Source organism: Triturus cristatus, chromosome 10 (assembly GCF_964204655.1).
Source record: "Triturus cristatus chromosome 10, aTriCri1.1, whole genome shotgun sequence".
NCBI lineage: Eukaryota > Metazoa > Chordata > Amphibia > Caudata > Salamandridae > Triturus > Triturus cristatus.
This window is the reverse complement of record NC_140593.1, coordinates 911,463,778-911,483,094: the sequence shown is the minus strand read 5'-3', so window position 1 is coordinate 911,483,094 and position 19,317 is coordinate 911,463,778. Positions and strand designations below refer to the sequence as shown.

The 19,317-nt window shown below is 47.9% G+C and overlaps 1 protein-coding gene across 3 annotated transcripts in view; it reads right to left on the bottom strand.

Annotated features, from left to right (window-relative positions):
- Window positions 1-19,317, bottom strand: part of SETD2 (SET domain containing 2, histone lysine methyltransferase) — a 1,034,666-nt gene that overhangs the window by 553,706 nt on the left and 461,643 nt on the right. For all 3 annotated transcript variants that reach the window (XM_085628742.1, XM_085628741.1, XM_085628740.1), the window contains one exon: window positions 4,191-4,325. In XM_085628742.1, the coding sequence (XP_085484868.1) occupies window positions 4,191-4,325 (135 nt within the window). The remainder of the gene's footprint in view (window positions 1-4,190; window positions 4,326-19,317) is intronic.

The window sequence follows — 19,317 nt, the reverse complement described above, 5'->3', positions numbered from 1 at the left end:
AACCTGCCAAGTAGGAAGCTGGCACCAGAATGTATGCCATGAGCCACAAGCGTGCATCAGGATCCGTGTACGAACAAAGGCAGTAAGGGAACTAGTCCCAGAATGTGAGCTGTGAGCTTGAAACACGAGCGTGCACCAGTATCTGCGTACGAAGACCAGCAATGTGAGAAACGAACATCAGAATGTGTGCCACCAGTGTGCACCAGGAGCCATGTATGACAAGCATTTGCAATGCAATAGGTGTCGCATTTGCCAGAGTTTAAGCTATTGACATTGTAAATGACAGATTTTTAATTATCTGTTTTTCTAATTAACACATAAATAAAAGGCACCGTCATTTACAATGCCAATAGTTCCAACTCTTGTAAACGCTAGACCTATTCAAAGAAGCGGCCGCCATTATCCCTGGCTGCTTGGAAAGTGAAAGCACGCATGGCGCACTGAATGTTGCAGGAAAGCATGTTGTGCCTGCAGTACGAGAAACTCATTAAAGAAAATAGTGCTTTCAGACTAAAAAAGACGTACCATGTAACAACTGAAGTAAAAGGGCCAGTCCTCATGGGAGGTTACAAATGAAGACAAGGCGGTAGTAAGGAGGGACTTGCAAGCCTATAAGAATCAGAAGCCAGCATTTACGAAGGCCAATGACACAAGCCAATGGCAAATATGGGAGGAGAGTGGGAGGGGCTTCTATTCCATGCTCCAATAAATCATACCACAGAGTAGTGCATGCGCTGCCAAGGCTCAACCTAAAATAAAAGTAAAAAAACATTCAGGCACATGCATCAAAGCTTTTTGCGATCGCAAACCGTGCGAGTCGCAAAAATCGGCCATTTGCAATCGCAAAAATAACTTTTGCGATGCATGAAACCACTTGCTATTTTTTGCGATTTCTTAAATTGCGATTGCATTTAAGGAATCACAAATTGCGATTCCTTAAATGCAATGCAAGAACCCTTTCAAAATAGCTAATTCGCTATTTGGGCCCGCTGTTTACCGTGGATTCATATCACATGGTAAATAGAGAAAACTTTGAAAAAGTTGTGGGTTACACACACGCATGTCCTTGGGACATGTGTGTGTGCAACATATGTGCACGGATCAATTTCAGGGGTGCAACAGGGTGTCCTTTAGACACCCTTGAACTTGCATGCGCAATTTGAGAGTACCTATTGGTACTCGCAAATTGCGCTCACTATTTCCCATTCATTCCTTATTTGCGACTCACAATTTGCGTGTCGCAAATAAGGAATGTGTACGAATCGCAATTATAGCGATTCGTACATGCATAGGATTTTGCGAGTCCTTAATTGCGAATCCTTAATATTCGCAATTAAGGACTCGCAAAATCCTAGCTTGATGCATGTGCCTGTGTGTCATTTACAACGCCATTAGCTCTAACTTTCACAAAGGTATGAGACCGATTGCATTGCCATTGCTTGTTTAATTAGCATGGACGCAAAAAGATAGGGAAGCTGGTAAAATGCCAAGTATGTTGTATGAGTCACACTAAACATGCACTGTTATTCAACTTATTGTGCAAGTTATATGTTTGTTATTAACACCTTGTAACATTCATTATATGAAAATAAAAACACTCTTTCACCATTTTAATACTTTACTTTTTTCATTGCCTTTCTTTCTTTTTCCTTTGCCCTTTAATCTTTCGCTCGTTCTGATATTATTTTTCCCCTTGTTTGAACCCCTGCCGTTGTTTGTATTCTCTTCCCCTCATGTTATTTCGTTACGATTCGATATGCTTCAGCAATAGATTATTTTCTTTCACAATGTTTATTAACTTAATTACTATTTCCATTAAGATTCATTCTCTCTGTTTATTTCTGTCTGTCTCTCTTCGTGCAAAAGTGATTTCCGAGTTTGGCATCCTGTTGAATCGTGTATCCCCTAACTCAGCCCGAGCAGTGATCAGCTGCTTCGGTCTGAACCTGTCCGGGCTGAGTTTCGTTTCCGAAAAGTGCCGAGGAGCAGGGGATACACGATACCGTGGGGATACCAGATATTACACAACACCGGCGTCTGGCAGGACTCCATGGGCCTCCTGAGCCTGGACAGCTGGGTGAAATGAACAACTGTGAAGGTAGCCTGGGATCAGGTCAGAGAAGAAGCGCACTATGTCCTGGAAGGAAAGAGTTTCGCAGGAGGTGGTGCCAGGGAAAAACCTGAGGCGCTGACGTGAACTGCGTCACCTGGAAGTAAATATTTCAATATAAACAGTCAGAGTAATCAGCTTGTGTTAAAATCCGGCACTGCGTAGTGATGGAGGACATGTAGCCTAGTGACTAGTGCTGGCGACCTGGGAACGATGGAAGCAGGCTCCAACCCCGGCCTTCACTCGGCATCCTGTGATTCTGGGCAAATCACTTAAACTGCTTATGTCCTCCTGTAAAGCGCTGTAATGATCTCGGTTGAAGTTCGCGCTATAAAAAAAGCACAAAAAAACAATTGCCTGTAGGGTCACAACACATACTACTGTTTGTAGTAAAACCTGCAGTCTATCCAACTTCCACTCTGTACAATTAAGTTGTGTTTTTTATATTACGAGGAACTAAAGAAGCAACGAAACCGCTATGTAGCTGGGGCAGCAATACACTGAATACTTGTTTTTAAGCAAACCGCATTTCTTTTTACATTGCACGCATTTTTAGCACATTATACACACAGTGTAGAAAGAAATGAAGAACAAAATGCATTTGAGTCTGGGATGGGGTTAATTTAAAAGAACAGCATGCCTCTGTGTACCACCACAGTGAAACTGCACCCCTGGGCGCCACCCCTTTCCATTAAATAGTTGCATGCGAAAGGCACCCCCCTGCTGTGACAACCCATTTCCCATGACAGGAAAATGTGAAGTCAGCGTACCAGACGGGGCTTTGGTCTTGGAAAAGCACTCTGCGGGGAAAGGTTTGATTGATGCAGGAAGGGAGGCTCCTTTGAAGCTGTGGGGTGTCCGCTCGTAAAAGACAAAGTGGTGACAGCCACCGCCCCCTCACCTCATTGTAAAGTCAAAGGGCAATCTCTAAATGTAATAATAATGCACTTATATTAATGAGCAGCAGGAGGGGGCTGGGTGCGGCGGCCGCCATAATAATGCACTTATAATTAAATTACGGCAGGAGGCGGCTGCCACTGTTAATTGTACTCTAGTGTTGTAGAAACGGACGCCATGCTGTAACTTAAAGCAGAGCGCCCGGGGCCAGAGGGGTGTGCGTGCGGCAGGCGCCAGTGTTAAGTGTGCAAGCACTGATGAGCGGATGGGACGGCCCGAGGAAGTTACAAGGTATAAGTAGTGAACGGCGAACGCAATTACAGAGACGGTGACAGAAGCAGACAAGCTGGCAGAAAATGCTTGGCACGGCCCCTATTAAAGGCAAAGAACAAAATGGGGCGCTTAAAGAAACAAGACAAGCACGGCGGAGCGTGGCGCGCGCCCGCTTGGGGCGGGGGAGCGCATTCCGGGCGGGGGAGCGGACCCTTTGAAGTGCGATGCCAAACGGATTGCATGGCGGCACGATGCGCGTGATTGTGCGCGTGCTAGCCATGCAATCCGCTTTTTGGGAGCACTTTTAAAACCCCCTTACAGTAGTCTCGCTTTGCGATCGCTTATGCGATAGCAAGGCGAGACCTAAAAATGGTGAAGCATCAGGAGAAGCTTCTGCCTGACTCCTCCCTTTTGTAGGAGACAAACAAGGACAGTTGGTGACGAGCATGAGTGGCAAGCATCGGAAAAGGATACATTTGGAATAAATTAGCTTGCAAAACCTTTAAAGTGACTGTATATTTTAGAGCACTTTAATTACCTTTAGTAGTAAGAATGGAACAACATTACCCAATCATGAAATACCTGAACATATTTCAAATAAAGTAGAATTTTTAGCAACTTAATCATTCATGTCCACCAGATATTGAGGACACAGTGACTGTTATACTCACTAGAGCAACATGACCATTATGTTAATTAGTCATTTATATGTATCCAGGAAGATATGAAGTCCTAACCGCAGACGAAATTAAAGTGTAGGTATTTATTTCCTGGTTGATCTAGGATATGGACACAGGCACTGACGAATTGGGGATCTGATTGAGTGGGGAGAAGTACTAAAGAGATTGCAAACTTTGAAAGCATTAAAGAAAGCAGGACATTTTAAAATAGTACACCTTTAAAACCTCACCCGTATCAATTTGAGGCAAGTCAGCTTTTGTTCCAAAGTCTCTATGCGGACCATCAACCGGGATAAGAGAAGGACTTGGTTTTTGTCAGAAAGTCCCTCTCCATTTTCCAGCAGGGCTTCCAATTCACTGTCAACCTAGGAGAAGGATTAGAGTCGGGGAGAATGTGTAGTTAAAGTAAAAAACATTCGACTGACATCTACCCCTAAAGATTTCTTCGGATCATGAGATCACATGCATGCTACTTCTAACAGTAAAATGTACAGCTTGATGGGCAATAACAAAACCTTGCTATTAAATCGTTTTGAACATTCTGCATCGACGATATTGCTCTTCAATTTGCTCTGCCTTTCAAGCTAACATAAAAACTCCTTATCCTTTTGAAAACAAACGATCAGCACAAGTTTAAACCCCAGTGTAGCACAAATGTTAGGCTCAAAGTACTCAAATACTTCAATGCGTAAATAGTGCTTCAAATTCAGTATAGTGAGGGAGCCTTGTCTACTAGGTGTAGTGAACATCTCTATAGTCTTTAACAGAATAGAGTACAAAACACTTTAGTGAACCGCAAGACTTGAAAACGAAAGGGAAATAAGCACCGTTTCTCTTTTACTGCCTCAGACTGAAACGGAAACTTACACAAGGAAAATAAACCAGTTACTTACATGCAGTTATGATTTTTCAGTGTTCATGCAGCAAAAGTCCAAAATTTCTGCTTGTACTTCCCTCTTCCTTTCTCTGTAACCTATGTGGTCCCACAGGCCTTAATATGATTGGTCATGTTTTAAACCTTAATGGGTCCCCAGTTAGGGTCCTACGTTACAACCAAAAGTATTATGTATTCATTATCTTCAGTTTTACCTAAAATTGTCATGCACCTCAGACATCAAATCATATGCGAATAATGCTGAATGTGTTTCTCAACCTCAGTGCCATCAAACAAATTACTCCGCTTCTATCAAGCAGCATACCCACTACCCTTCACATCCTTGTTTAGACCCATACCCCAAAGTACGAATAAGCCTAATTTCCAAAAATATTGAAGACTTCACATCCACCCTCAGTCCATGCCCTCATTTCCTCAGCTTCTGCATCACTGCAAAACACACTTACAAAACTCGTGCACTCAACAGAGTCCATCAAAAATTGGTCCAAAGCACCCATACATATCCCAACCAGCCTGCAGTTAACACGACAAGCACTAGAGCATACTACTACTTGCTACTCTGGATTTTAGCATGTCAATCTATGGAAAAAACAAGGGGAAGAAAGAAAATGTTGCTTATCTTTAGTAACACTCTTTCTGGTAGAGACTATTTCGCCACCGACTGCTCACCTTTTGAATATTTCCCAGGTATCAGACAGGATCCGAAAACTTTTCAACAGTACCTCTGAGTGCCAGAATGTGGCCAAGTGCAGCTCCACACCAATGCCGTTCTGCTCTGGAAATGACGTGCGGGCTATATAGGTGCAACTCCCGCACACTGATGTCAATTACTCTCAAGACTGTCGCACCCCTAGGAGCAGAGCCCCAAAAGCAAATTGGTTTGGAACAGAACAGAGTGCAGATTTGTAGACTTGGGATCTTACTAATGGACAGTGGTCAATCACTGCACAGGCAGAAATTCATGGGTAGATAGTCTCTCTACAAGATGGTGAGTTAATAAATGTTAATAATAAGAATGGTGAAAAAGAAGTAATAGGTAGTGTATGCATTGAGCCTGTTGATACAATTATGACTGCTCTTCCTTGGCCCGTATTTTTTAAATATGTTTCTATCGTTATATTTTTTTTAAAATTATAATTTTTTTTTTTTTTTAAAGGTCGGTTTTTATTTTCTACGAACAAAGTAGGACAGAGGTCCAAAAGACACAGCGTTAAGCCTACAACCTATTTAGGACCGGCCGCGTTTCACCCAAGACTCCCCAAGAATCTGCAGTCATGAAGAGACAATTGAAAACACAGCATTTCGCCTACAACCCTTGGTGGGCCGGCTGTGTGACATTGTATATATAGCAATATTAGGGTGGTGCGCAAAGTCTTAGGACCTTTTTAGTACAACAACAAGAACAGAGAAAACACGGGGCCTGAGACCCATCTAAAGTGGATAGTGATGAAGGAGTAGAAAAATATCAGAAGAGAGGTAAAGAAGAAAAAAGAGTAAAGTAGGCAACAATAAAAGCAACTAGGCAGGCAGGCGGGTATACACACACAGAAGTGCATGGTGTTGAGAGCGCATATTTTGTGGCCTGTCGCAGGGGACGTCCTCCAGGGCTGGTAAAGTTACGCAAGAAGTCTATTGGGGTCCGACGGAAGTATGGCATCTTCAAACATTCGTAACGCTCTAAGCTTGGAAGGTAGATAACGCGCATGCTGTATTTTGCAGAGATATTGGACTAAGGGTCGTCAAACAGCAGTGGAGCGGGTGTCGCGAGATTGCAGTCGCGCTGTAAAAAGTGCCATAGTTATGACATGTCATAAGCGCGTGAACCATACAGTGATTGGAGGAGGTTCCGTTTTTTTCCAGTAGAGTGCTATAAGTTTTTTAGCTGCCTCCAGCATATGTAGTGCTATAGTCCAGTCGCTGCGGGTAAGTGCCTTTAAGTTGGTTGTTTTAAGGCCCAAAAGGATCGTGGTTGCAGACTCAGGCAGGGGGAAGCCCAATACCGCCTTAATATAACTAAGGACTTCCTTCCAGAGCAGGGTCAAGAGCGGACAAGCGCACCAAATGTGAATGAAATACCCAGAAGCATTCAAACAGCTCGAGCACAAAGGGGACACGGCAGGGAACATTTTGTGCAATCGGATAGGCATATAATACCATTGTGTCATAATTTTATAGGCATTCTCCCTTTGCAGGATGCTGCGATAGACCCCAGGTATATTTCGCCAAAGGCGAATCCACTGTGACGGTGTGATTTCCGTGGTTGACGCTGATTGCCATTGACGCGGATACAAATGTGCATTTAGTATTGGAGAGTGCTGTAAGATCTGGTACGTCCGAGAAATAAGGCCTTTCGATTCATCGAAGGATCGGACCAGTCGCTCAAAGAGGGTGAATGGTCGAACAGCGGCCTGTTGTATCTCAGGTGAGGAAACCCAATGTCGCAACTGGGCAGATTGTAGTCTCGCGCTCAGCGGAAGACAAAAGTCCTCCCTGCACTATGCAAATTTCTTAAGCATTCCCCCCCTATACAGGTCTCCGATCACTCTGCATCCCCCCTGTAGCCAGTTGGCGAACGTGTGCGAATGGAGGGCCGGAGGGAATAGTGGGTTACCAGCGATAGGGGTATCAGGGGAGGGGAAGGTTGTTAACCCCTTACGCACTGCTACTTTGTCCCATATATCCAGAACTGTTTTAGTAGGTACTGCAATATAGGCACTGCGTGAGCGAGCCGTATGATGGTGCCTCGCAAGGTCCCAGATGGAGCGTCAAGTTACCGTCCTGTCCATATGGAACCAGATCTTTTCACTTTCAACAGCTATCCACTACGAGACAAAGCGGAGATGCGATGCCCAATAATAATCCAAAAGATTAGGGCGCGAAAATCCCCCTCTGTCTCGCGGCGACAGGAGGGTCTTCTGAGAGAATCGCGGCCTACGTCCGCCCCAGATAAAGCGAGTGAGGTCCCGCTGCAGACCCTGTATTTGGTGTTGCGGGATAGGGGTGGGAAGACATTGAAATAAATATAAGATTTTCGGGAGTATCGACATTTTCACAGCGTTAAGCCTGCCCAACCAGGAGAGAGTTAGGGATTTCCAGCCCCGTTGATCCTCCAGGACGGTTCTCTTGAATTCTCGCCAATTGACCTGGGTCCATGAGCCCAAGGAGGGAGTCAATTGAAGTCCAAAGTACCTGATGGATTCCGTGGTCCATTGATAAGGGGCAAGCGTTTTCAATACTGCTATCTCCTCCTTCTGGATTGTAAGATTCAAAGCCCACGATTTGCTGTGGTTAATTTTAAGGCCAGAAGCCTGATCAAAGGACTGAAGCACATTGTGAAGTGCCGCAAGGGAGGTGTGTGGACGCAAGAGGGTGAGAATAAGATCATCCGCGAAGAGCGCCACCTTGTTCTGCCTGCCTCCAAGAGAAATGCCATGTATGTCCGTATTCTGTCTGATCATTTCTGCTAAGAGCTCTACCACCAGGGCAAACAGGGGTGACAAGGGGCACCTGTGTATGCAGAAAGGATCTGTGAGTTGTCCATTAACCCGAACCAGAGCTTGCGGGGATAGATATGGGGCCATGATCATGGATATCATGTTCCGGCCCAGTCCGATCTTTTGCAGCACCGTGTGAAGAAAACCCCAGTCTACCCGATCAAACGCCTTCTCCGCGTCAAGCGAGAGAAGGCAGGCTGGTATATTCCAGTGCTGTGCTTTCCCCACCAGGTGTGCGATTCTACGCACATTGTCCACTCCCTGCCTATGGCGAATGAAGCCAACTTGATCCGGCTCCACAAGGCCAGGCATGTGGGGGTCCAAGCGTCTGGCGAGCATTTTGGTGTAGATTTTGAGGTCCGTATTCAGCAAAGCGATGGGATGATACGAGGCACACATCGTGGGATCTTTTCCCGGCTTGGGTATAAGAGCTATTTCAGCCATACCCATGGAGGGCGTCGGCCCATCTGTGTCCGAGAAGGAGTCGCAAGAAATGCGGCTGGAGTTGTGGTAGGAACATACAGTAGAATACCAGTTGCAGGCCATCTTGTCCTGGTGTCTTCCCAAGAGGGAGATCTTTCAGCGCTGCCATCAATTCCTCTACTGTAAGGGATCTTCCAATTGTTTGGCATGATTTGGGTGAATTGGAGTCCAGGGACATTGGTTCAAAATATCATCAATATGGTCTGGGGAAGGCGGCTCTGCCGCATAAAGGGCAGCGTAATAGGCCCTAAAGGCCTCACATTTAGCTCGTTCCGTGATGGCCCAGTCTCCATCCGATGCTCGAATATTTGCTATATGAGACTTCGTTGTGCGTGTCCTCAAGCGCTTCACCAACAATCTGCCCACCTTGTCCCCCCTCAAAATATCTTTGTTTTAAGGCTAGCAGGGATCGCTCGGCTTTATTGGTGCGCAGGGCGCGGAGCTGGCCCTGAAGGTTAGCAAGCCTCCGCCTACCCGCGAGCGAGGAGTGGCCCCGATCTTGCTTCTCCTGCGTCTTAATGTCCTTGGAAAGGCTATCTTCTAGACGGCGGGCTTCCCGCGACAAAGAAGTGATGTGGCCGTGGATTGTAGCCTTAAAGGCATCCCACACCACAGAAAAGGGGGTCTCAGGGAGGGCATTGGTCACGAAATAAGAGTCAATAGCGGTCCGTATGCTCTCCACATCAGTCGGATCGCGAAAGACATGCAGCGGCAAGCGCCACCGCGGAAGGCGGGCACAGCATGCAGCCGAATGCTATAAGAGAAGCTCCACGTGGGCATGGTCATATAGCAATATATCAGACATAGACGCCCCCAACATGTCCCTCATGATGTGGTGCGAAATAAAAAGATAATCAATATGCGAGTACAAACGGTGAATGTGGGAGTAGTACGAGTAATCCCGCACCTCCGGAGAGTAATATCGCCATACGTCTAGCAGGCCAAGGTCTGTTATCTGTTTCCGGAGTGCAGAGGACATGTCCCCCGTCCCGTTGGAGGAAGCTTCACTACGGTCCATCGCAGGATCCCACACCAGGTTAAAGTCTCCCCCCAAAATTAGAGAGGAATCGCCACATGTGAGAAAGTGCCCTCTTTCTTGCATGGTATGCCCCCACTTTTTGCTAAATTGCTGAATGTAATTTGACTGAGTGTACCCTGGACTCCTGCCAATCAGGTGCCCAGGGCCTTCCTTAAACACACAAACTCCAAATTGGCAAACCCTGGCCACATGTCAGCCCCTAGTAAATGGTACCCTAGGTACCCAGGGCCTTGTGACCAGGGAAGGCCCCTAAGGGCTGCAGCACTCATTGTGCCACCCTTAGGGGCCCTGTACCCTTACACACACACACACTGCCTTTGCAGGCTGAGTGTCTGGGTGCAGGACAAAAAGAGTCGACATGGCACACATCTCTGTGTGCCATGCCCATCACCTACACTGCCATGGCATACATCAGTCACTCCTCTAGCTGGGTGCCTTATGCCCATGGTGTGGGCACAGGAGCAGGAGCCCTGTGCCCCTACAGTACCCAGGTCCATTCCCGGGCACTGTAAGTGCAGTGCTGCCATTTAAGAGTACATGGTGCTGAGAGCTCGTCAAACACAAGCTCCACAGCACCATAATGGCAACACTAAAGACTGGGAAGTTTGGTATCAAACTTCTCAGCACATTAAACCCACACTGATGTCAGTGTGAGATTTAATGTACCAAGCACCCCAGAGGGCATCTTAGAGATGCCCTGCTATAGCTAACCTACAATCCACGTCTGTTCGGAGGCTGCCCAGGCTGCCACACAGCAGACACGTTGATGGACCCCTGGGTGGGAGAGCCCCTGCTCTCCCGGGCCTGCAACAATGCACATCCTGGGTGAGGTGATAGATCTCCTCCCCCAGGATGAGCAAAGGGAAGCTTCAAAGGCCTGCCGCCTCTAGGAGTTTCCCCAGGCCACTGCAATCCCCCACTCTGGAGGGAAGCTTGGCCGGAAACCCCATACAAGGACAGGGGATGTGCCAGCCTGCCAACCCCACCCCTCAGGTGGGGGAGGCGAGGTGAAGCACATCTCCGGGCTCTCACCATCTTGAAGATGGGAGGCCCTACCCTATCAGGATTAGGCTACTGCCCCCCTCCCACAGGAGAGGGGCAGGATAGGGGGTGTACCCACCCCAGGACAAGGACCCATTGGTCCCCGACCTTCACCTACCTGTAACGCCCCTAAATCTAGTATTTAGGGGCACCCTGAACCTTCCTTCCCCAGATTCCAGATTCCGAAACTACAAGAAGAGCGAGAAGAAAAGAAGACCTGCCCTGCAGCTGCAAAGGAGAGGGAGACACCAACTGCTTTGTCCCCAGCCCTACCGGCCTGTCGACCTCGGACTTGCTCCTGCTCCAAACCCGGCATCTCTTGTGGCCAGCAACCTCAGAAACCCCGGAGGACCTGGCTGCCTTTGAACTCTAATCCCCTGGGACTCCCATGAGTAGAGGCTCTACTCAGAACCTACCTTTCACCCCTGGCAGCAGCCCGGAACCGCGATCCCAGCCCACTCTGCACCCGCCAAGCCTGGCCGGTGCCGGAGTGAACTAAACCCACGAGGACGACCCCACGGCGACTGTGACCCCGAGTCCGGCACCCAAGGACCCCCCTCGACTATCCTGAAGAAGCTTGCAGCCTCAGAACAGAGTGCCACCCCAACCGCGATCAACAAGAGGGTAAGATTTCCGACATCAAAAGGCACCCCTGCACCCGGCGCCCCACAGCCCTCTGTGCCCAATCCCGGGGTACCTACCTATCCTCCAACTATCCAACTTACCCCTCGAAGTGGTGGTGGCACCCGAAGAGTCCTCGTCCCCGAGCCTGCAGTCTTTTTCCAAACCGGAGATTTCCCATAGAAACCAATTGAGCGCCCGACAGCTCAAAAGCACCCTGCAGCCAGCCGCCCGAGTGGCCCTGGCAGTGAAAACTCTACTCTAACCCACTTCCCCACTTGCCCTGAGTAAGTGACCAGGAGCCCAGCTCCCACAGCCGCGTGGCTTGCCCGACAGCAGCCACCAACCCAGGCCCACCTATCCCTCATAGGATAACATTGGGCCTAACTATCTCTGCACCCGGCCGTCCTGAAACCGCTGCGGGTGAACTGACTATACCTACCTGACACTGGGAGACCCCCGGAATCTATGCCCAGAACTTCAACTCTGCCAGTCGAGTACTTACCCTTAAACCGCTAACTTCATTTTCGTCATAGGGTAACATTGACTGGCTTTTTCTTGGAAATTTTTCTAAGTGTGAGCTTTTCAAAACTCAAAATATTCACCAAAAATCAGCCGAGTACCAAAAACGAATTTACTCACCTGCTCTTAGGTGAGCTCCCAGTGCTGGATCTTGGTGCCCAGCACTGAATCTGAAAAGTACCCACAACTATACTTACCTTTAACTCATTTTTCTTCCATAGGAAACCATTGACTGCTTTTCTATGAAATTTCTTCTAAGTGTTGATTTCTGCAATTTCTAAATATTCCTCAAAAGTCGTATAACATCTGAAAACGTAATTACTTACCTGTTTTGGATAAATGTCCCAGTACTGAGTCTAGACACCCAGTACTGGTTTACAAAAGTAATGATAACCTACTGTACCTGTAACCTACATTTCCTTCCATAGGGAATCATTGATTGTTTGCTCTGAAATATTTTCTAAGTGCTCACTTTTGAAATAGCTAAATATTAGTTAAAAATCATTACAGTACCAAAGTCGACTTTCAACAGCTGATTCTGAGAACTGACCCAGGACTGGATCTAGGATCCAAGCCTGGAATTACAAAAGTAATCTACAAAGTAATCTGTTGCATATAATCTGAATTTATCATTGAGCTCAATGTATTGTGTTTAGAAATAGAGTTGCCTACTGCAAGTAATTTTAACTGTTTACTAAAAAGTCAATTGCATATACAAAAGTATTTTTATGAAACATCTCCTGTCGAGAAAGTATATTTTAATTCCAAGTGTTGGATCTAAAATCAAACAAGCATATATTTTTTATATACAAACCATTGGCCTAGAGTTCAGTTATTGAGTGTGTGGAACTATTTGCTGACTGAGTGTGTACAACAAATGCTTTACACTGTCCTCTGATACTGCCTTACTGCTCGACCAGGCTACCACTTTGGAAAGTAAGGTTATATCTAACTTTAACCTCTGTTAAACCCTTGGGGTCTGTGGACTCTGTACACCCTATACCTATTAAGGAACAGTATATACAGAGCCACTTTCTCACACCACATGGCACATGTTCCTGTAAAAGTGTGTGGAGATAGGAGTCCTGCATCTGGTTCGGTGCGTACACATTGCACAATGTAAGTAAGTGTCTCCCCACCCTCACCCCTGCCCTGATGAAGCGTCCATCTGAACTGTGAAAGACTTTGAGGTCCCCCTGCCTGATACCAGATCTGCATAAAATAGCCACTCCAGCCGTTTTAGTAGTTGCTGTGGCCCAAAATTGGAGGGGGTAGCTTGGGTGCGCCATGCGGTGGGTATCGACATGCAGTAGGTGGGACTCTTGCAAAAAAATAATGTCTGGGTTATGTTAACGGATGTAACGGCACACCTCTTGCCGCTTATTGGGAGAGTTCAGCCCCTTGACATTAAGGGTTAGTTCCTTTAAGGGACCGGGAAGAGCCATGGATAGAACGGATCCCGAGTGAGTCTATTATGCCACCTCATCAAGGGTATCAGGGAGACGTAAAGGAGATACAGGAGTGTGCAGTCCCTGGCAATAAGCGCGCATCGCAGCCTTGGGGTCACCCGTCCGCCATACCTAGTGAGCAAGAAAGAGGGAGAGAGAAAGCGCAGACAAGTAGGAAAACAGAGATTATAAAGATGTGCAACCAACTCCGGCCAACCGGGCCACATTGTCCTGTTCCAGTCGCGGGCTGGCCTACACCCTAAGGTTCGGATAAGCCCAGAGACGTCACTCTCTCAGGAACAGAGGGGGGTGTGTCGTCCGCTGCTCTCTAGGTCTTTCAGGCAGAGTGCTCCGGCACCAGCTACATTGTGAAAAAGGAGCTGGGGGATACATGAGCCATTGATCAGGGAGGTGGAGAATCCGGGCCGGACTCTGGTTTGTCCCCTTCCAAGGACCGTATGTGCTCTATAATTTCCTGTTTGGCCTGCAAGGACGCTTGTTTAGTGAAGGGCGGTGAGCGTTTGTGCCGGTGCACAGTCGACCAGGTCGGCTTGGCAGGCACCCGTGTAGAAGGCGAAGGGCGAGTGGGGCTGGCAGGCCCCGAGGAATTAAGTCGGAGCAGTTGAGCCGCATCACTGTAGGATCGAATCACCCTGCGCTTGGACTCCCACGTAAAAATAAGAGCAAATGGGTGGCCCCACTGATAGGGGATGTTCATGCTCCGCAATTTGTCCGTCACGGGTTTAAAGTCATGGCAGCGGCGCAGGTTAGTGGGTGCCAGGTCCTGGAAAATCTGGATTTTGTGCCCCTCGTATGTAAGATCTGGCTTGGCTCGTGCTGACCAAAGTATAGCTTCTTTTCAGTAAAAAAGTGGACCCTGGATAAAATATCCAGAAGGAGGCCTGACCTGCCCGCGGGCCCGGAGACGCGATGAGCGCGATCCAAAGCAGACGGGGAGGCATCATCATCTCCCCACACCTCGTGTAGTAGCCGCGCCACATAGGTCATAATGTCCTTCCCTTCCGCTCCAGGAGGAACCCCCCGAATGCAGAGATTATTCCAGCAGGTTAGATTTTCCAAATCTTCCTGCTTTAGTTGTAATTCTATGTGCTGGTCTTCCAGGACGGCTAAGCGCTGCCAAAGCTGCGCCTGGTCTTCTGTACGGACATCAACCATCTTCTCCAGCCCATCTACACGCTCGCCCAAATCCGTGACTTCTCTCCGGAGTTCCCGAACACAGGAGTGCACTTCGGTCCGCAGGGAGCCAATCTCGGGCTTCAATTCAGACATGAAAGAAACCATAAAAGCCTGTGTCACCGGCGGTGAGTCCCCTCCAGCCTGCGGGGCCCCCTCAGCAGGTGCGGACGAGCCCACCTTGCCCCCACATCGCCGCCACCTAATTGTCCTTGGTTGTCGGCCCTGGAGCGTCTTTGCCTCTGTTCGTGCGTGTCATTTTTAGGCTGTAGTCAGTCAATCAGCTTCTAATCCCGGAGGGTATGAGGAGACCACCCGCAGTGCCTGCAAATCATGGGTCCCAATGGGAGCACCACCACCCCCCACTACAGGGCCCCCCAGAGGCAACAGGCCTCACCGCAGGCCCAGGCGAACCAGGCAGTTCAGAGTACAAGATCCCAACACTCAGGCTGTCGCAACAAGTCCACAGCTCCCATCCGTGCACATGTCCAGCGTCCCCCGTCTACCCTGTAGCACTCCCTCACAGATCACGTCGGCCCCACTGTAAAGTGCGGTCGGGCCCCCCAGACGCAGTACAACGCCCCAGCCGCATCTCGCAAGAAGCACCCGGGGGGGCCCAAGGGCGCGCAAGGTCCGTCACCTTGTCTCAGGATTGGCGTTATGTGTGTGGTGTGTCCGCCCCTCTTGTGGCCCACCAGCAGGGCGAGAGGGGCCCAAGGTTTTACAAACAGCACGGGCAAGGTCACAGGGAGCGAGTTAACAACATCTATACTGCCTGGTGTCACATCATAGAGATAGTCAGTAGGAGGTCAACGGGAAGACTGGCAGGCGGCAGGACTCCCATATAGCCACCCGTCCGAGCCTAGTCCGCAGCGTGCCAGCTCAGATTTTCGACTGTTCACCCGCTCCGAGCCGGCTTGGCTAGCCCTCCAGACCAACAAAGGTGTCCCCGCTGCTTCGCCGACACTTCTCAAGTCTCGGATCAGCAGGAGGTCCCGGAGCGATCAGATGCAGCTGACATCGCATCCCACGGAACCTCCGCTCCAGACTCCGCAAAATTGCGGGCACTCCGATCACCGGCCAGGTCGCTGCAGTCTCACCACTGCTGTCGCCGCTCCCGCAGGGTCCTCTGCGTCGCCAAGGGTGCCCCTCGACGTCCGCGGCCAGAACACCCCCAGGGTCGGTATTGGTGGGCCCCCAGCTCCGCAGAAATAGCTTTATCAGCGGCCCGCCGGAGCACTCCGAGCGCGCGTCCTACCGCATAGCCAGCAAGACCACGCCCCCAATTAATTGCTTTTAATACATTGCCCTGAAGAAGGTGGGGTAAACCAGCTGCACACCACCGAAACGCTGCGTTGACAACCTGTGATATCAAACTTTTGAATTTATGCAATAATGTTTTACATATGTACATATTGTGATACTATTTGATACATCTGGTTACAGAATAATACGCAACAGAATGTTTTTATCTGAGGAAATTGTGTGAATATACAGATATAGAACAGACCCTAAAGGATGTTAATATAAACATTAATAGAGAGGGTTGGGATTTACAGTGATATATTGATTTTTTACATTATGAAATATGTTTTAGAGTATCCATTTGGATGAAATTTTAGACTATTTGTGTGATACTACTGCATTGTGAAATTGTATATATCAAGGAGATATAAAGGACATATTTTTGTATTGAACAGGTCTCATTGCATGGATGGATGAGTGGTAAATTGATACATGCGTTTTTCTCGTCAAAGAAGTGAGTCAATTGATGGGTTAATACGCATGTGGTTCACAAGAGGAACTCATTGTTGATAAGTCTCTTCAAGAAAGACAGTTATCAAAAGTAAGTAATTTGTTTTTTTTGATAGAGGCTTCTTACCGCAGATTCCTCACGTTCTGAAGAACTTAAAAACAGTACCTATTTGGAGGAGGCTCTGCGAATGGACTCAAACCAGAACGTCAAGCAGGACAGAATAGGCAAAGTGCCCCTCATGGTAAGCCTGACCGTCCAGACATCAGAGCTTGCTGAAAGTATGAAGTGACGCTCACGTAGCCACCTCTCAACGGTCCAGCACCATATCTCCACATGCCAATGCAGTGGTAGCAACTTTGGTCCTGGTAGAATGAGTAGACAGTCCTTCGGACGCTGCTTTTGAGACGACGCGTAGCAGATCTTAATGCAAAGCATGATCCAGTGGGAGATGGTTCTCTTCTACGCAGTTTTACCTTTTTTTCATTCAAGAGAACCCCACAAATACCTGTTCGCCCACTTGGGTGTTCTTTGGTACAATCTCAATATAAAAGCTTACAGCTCTCTTGAGGTCCAAACTGTGAAGCCTCTCCTCCTCCTTAGAGGGGTGAAGCGGATCACAGAAAGCCAACAAGGTGATGCTTTGTCCGAGACAGAATGATCTCACAACTTTAGGCAAGGAAGCGACCTTTATCTGCAAAAGCAACTTGTCTGGGAAGAAGGTGGTTGGTGTTTGGCAAGTTGGCACAGAGAGCCCAAAACTCAATCACATACCGCGTTACTGTTATAAGGACAAGGATCACTTTTTTGAGGGTCAGAAGCAGCAAGAGACAGATGTTAAGCAGCTCAAACAATGTGCACATCTGATACCTGAGGACCAAGTTAAGTTCCTCCTGTGGCATGACAAAGGGAGAGGAAAGAAACCAAAAGTAAACCTTTCAAAAAGTGAATAACTGGAGACTTACACAATGAGGGCTGATCTGGCAACCATAAAAATGCTGAAAGATACAAAAACACCCTTTAACTGAGCAAAGACTTATGAGACTAGGGACAAAAAAACAACAAGAAGTTAAAAAGCTTTGCTTTGGTGGGAGGGGGGGTTGTCAATCTGCTGTATACCACACCAAGCCACAAATATGTCCCTACGACTGGAGTATATAGTTTTTGTTGAGGAACGTCTGGCTGCCAAGAGAACATCAACCACCTCCTGAGGAAGGTTGAAGGTGTACAGCTGTCACCACTCAATCTCCAAGCATGAAGGTGGAGACTGTGAAGACTCAGGTGCAGATCTCTGCCCTGCTACTGCCACCGCAGATCCTGCCAAAGGGGTAGTCAAATCGGAGGACGGATACTCATGTCCAGGAGTTATGGATACCATACTGTAAGTGCCCAATCTAGCGCCACTAGGATGACTTAGGCCCGGTCGGCCTTATCTTCTTGAGAACTTGGGACAGGAGTAGTATCGGCGGAAAGGTGTACAGGAGTCTGGAGTTCCACTCTACGTGCAACACTTCTCCGAGCAAAAGACACCTTGGAGACGTCAATGTGCAGAAGTGTCGACATGGAGTGTTCTCTGAGGTGGCGGACACAATGGGCCCAGGTTCTCTCCAGTAATGTAAGAGACCTTACACCACCTCTAGGTGCAACTTCTACTCAGGATCCGCTAGGAGCCAACAGCAGGCTACGCTCATTCGTTCTGGCATTCAATAATCCTGCCAGGTGGTTCACCACCAAGAAAATCCTTTGGTGGTTCAGCTATTTCCAGACGCGCTGGCTTCCTGGGACTGGGTCCGTGAACCCACCAAGCTCTACTCTGTGCAGTATTGTATAGCAGTGGTGTTGTCCATGCACCTGTACCAGCCTCCCCTTGATAAATGGAAGCAAGGCGTTCAATGCCAAGTGGATGGCCTTCAGCTACAGAAGGTTGATATGGGGCTGGGACTCCACCACACACCAGAGGCCTCTGACCTCCACCTCTCCCAGATGGCCATCCCAACCCATAAGTGATATCGATCACCTCTACCACCTCTAGCTGGGAAAAGGAGAGGAATCTGCCACTGACCCAATCGAAGTCCTGTAACCACCACTGCAGAACTATTGCAATATTCTCCAAAATCTGAATGCGTAAAGGAGAGGTTCCGTGGATGTTGGGCCCACTGAGACTTAAGAACCCACTGCAGACCCCTGCGTATGTCACCTGGTGTGCTCAGCCAGAAGGATGCAGGAGGCCATCAATCAATAAAAATAAGCTTCATTTGATTTAAAAGATTAAATTATAAAAGCACTTTATATAAAAACTATAATGACATCTTACAAATACTTTGTCTCAATAAATCTATAAGTCAGCTTAGCTTGAAGTTAAAAAATATTTTAAAGATTATCTTTAAAAACTTATAAAAGAAAAAACAGTCCCATTAATCACATTGTTTTCCTACTTCTGATCACAGCCTTTAAGTATTTAATTAAGTGGTTAGTAAACACCTCATGTTCTAAAAGTTGTAGCATAAGGAAAGTTGGGCAGCACTGTCTCAGTCCTAACACCCTTAAGATTGGTACTATCCATCTTTTTCTTAAAGTGTAAACATGTGGATTGTGTAGATGTGAGAAAGTGCCATCTTTCTTGCATGGTATGCCCCCACTTTTTGCTGAATTGCTGAATGTACTTTGACTGAGAGAGCCCTGGACTCCTGCCAATCAGGTGCCCATGGCCTATGTTCCTTGCCTAAAACAAACCAAACCCAAATTGGCAAACCCTGGCCACATGTCAGCCCCTGGTAAATGGTATCCTAGGTACCCAGGGCCTTGTGACCAGGGAAGGCCTCAAGGGCTGCAGCACTCCTTGTGCCATCCTTAGAGGCCCTGTACCC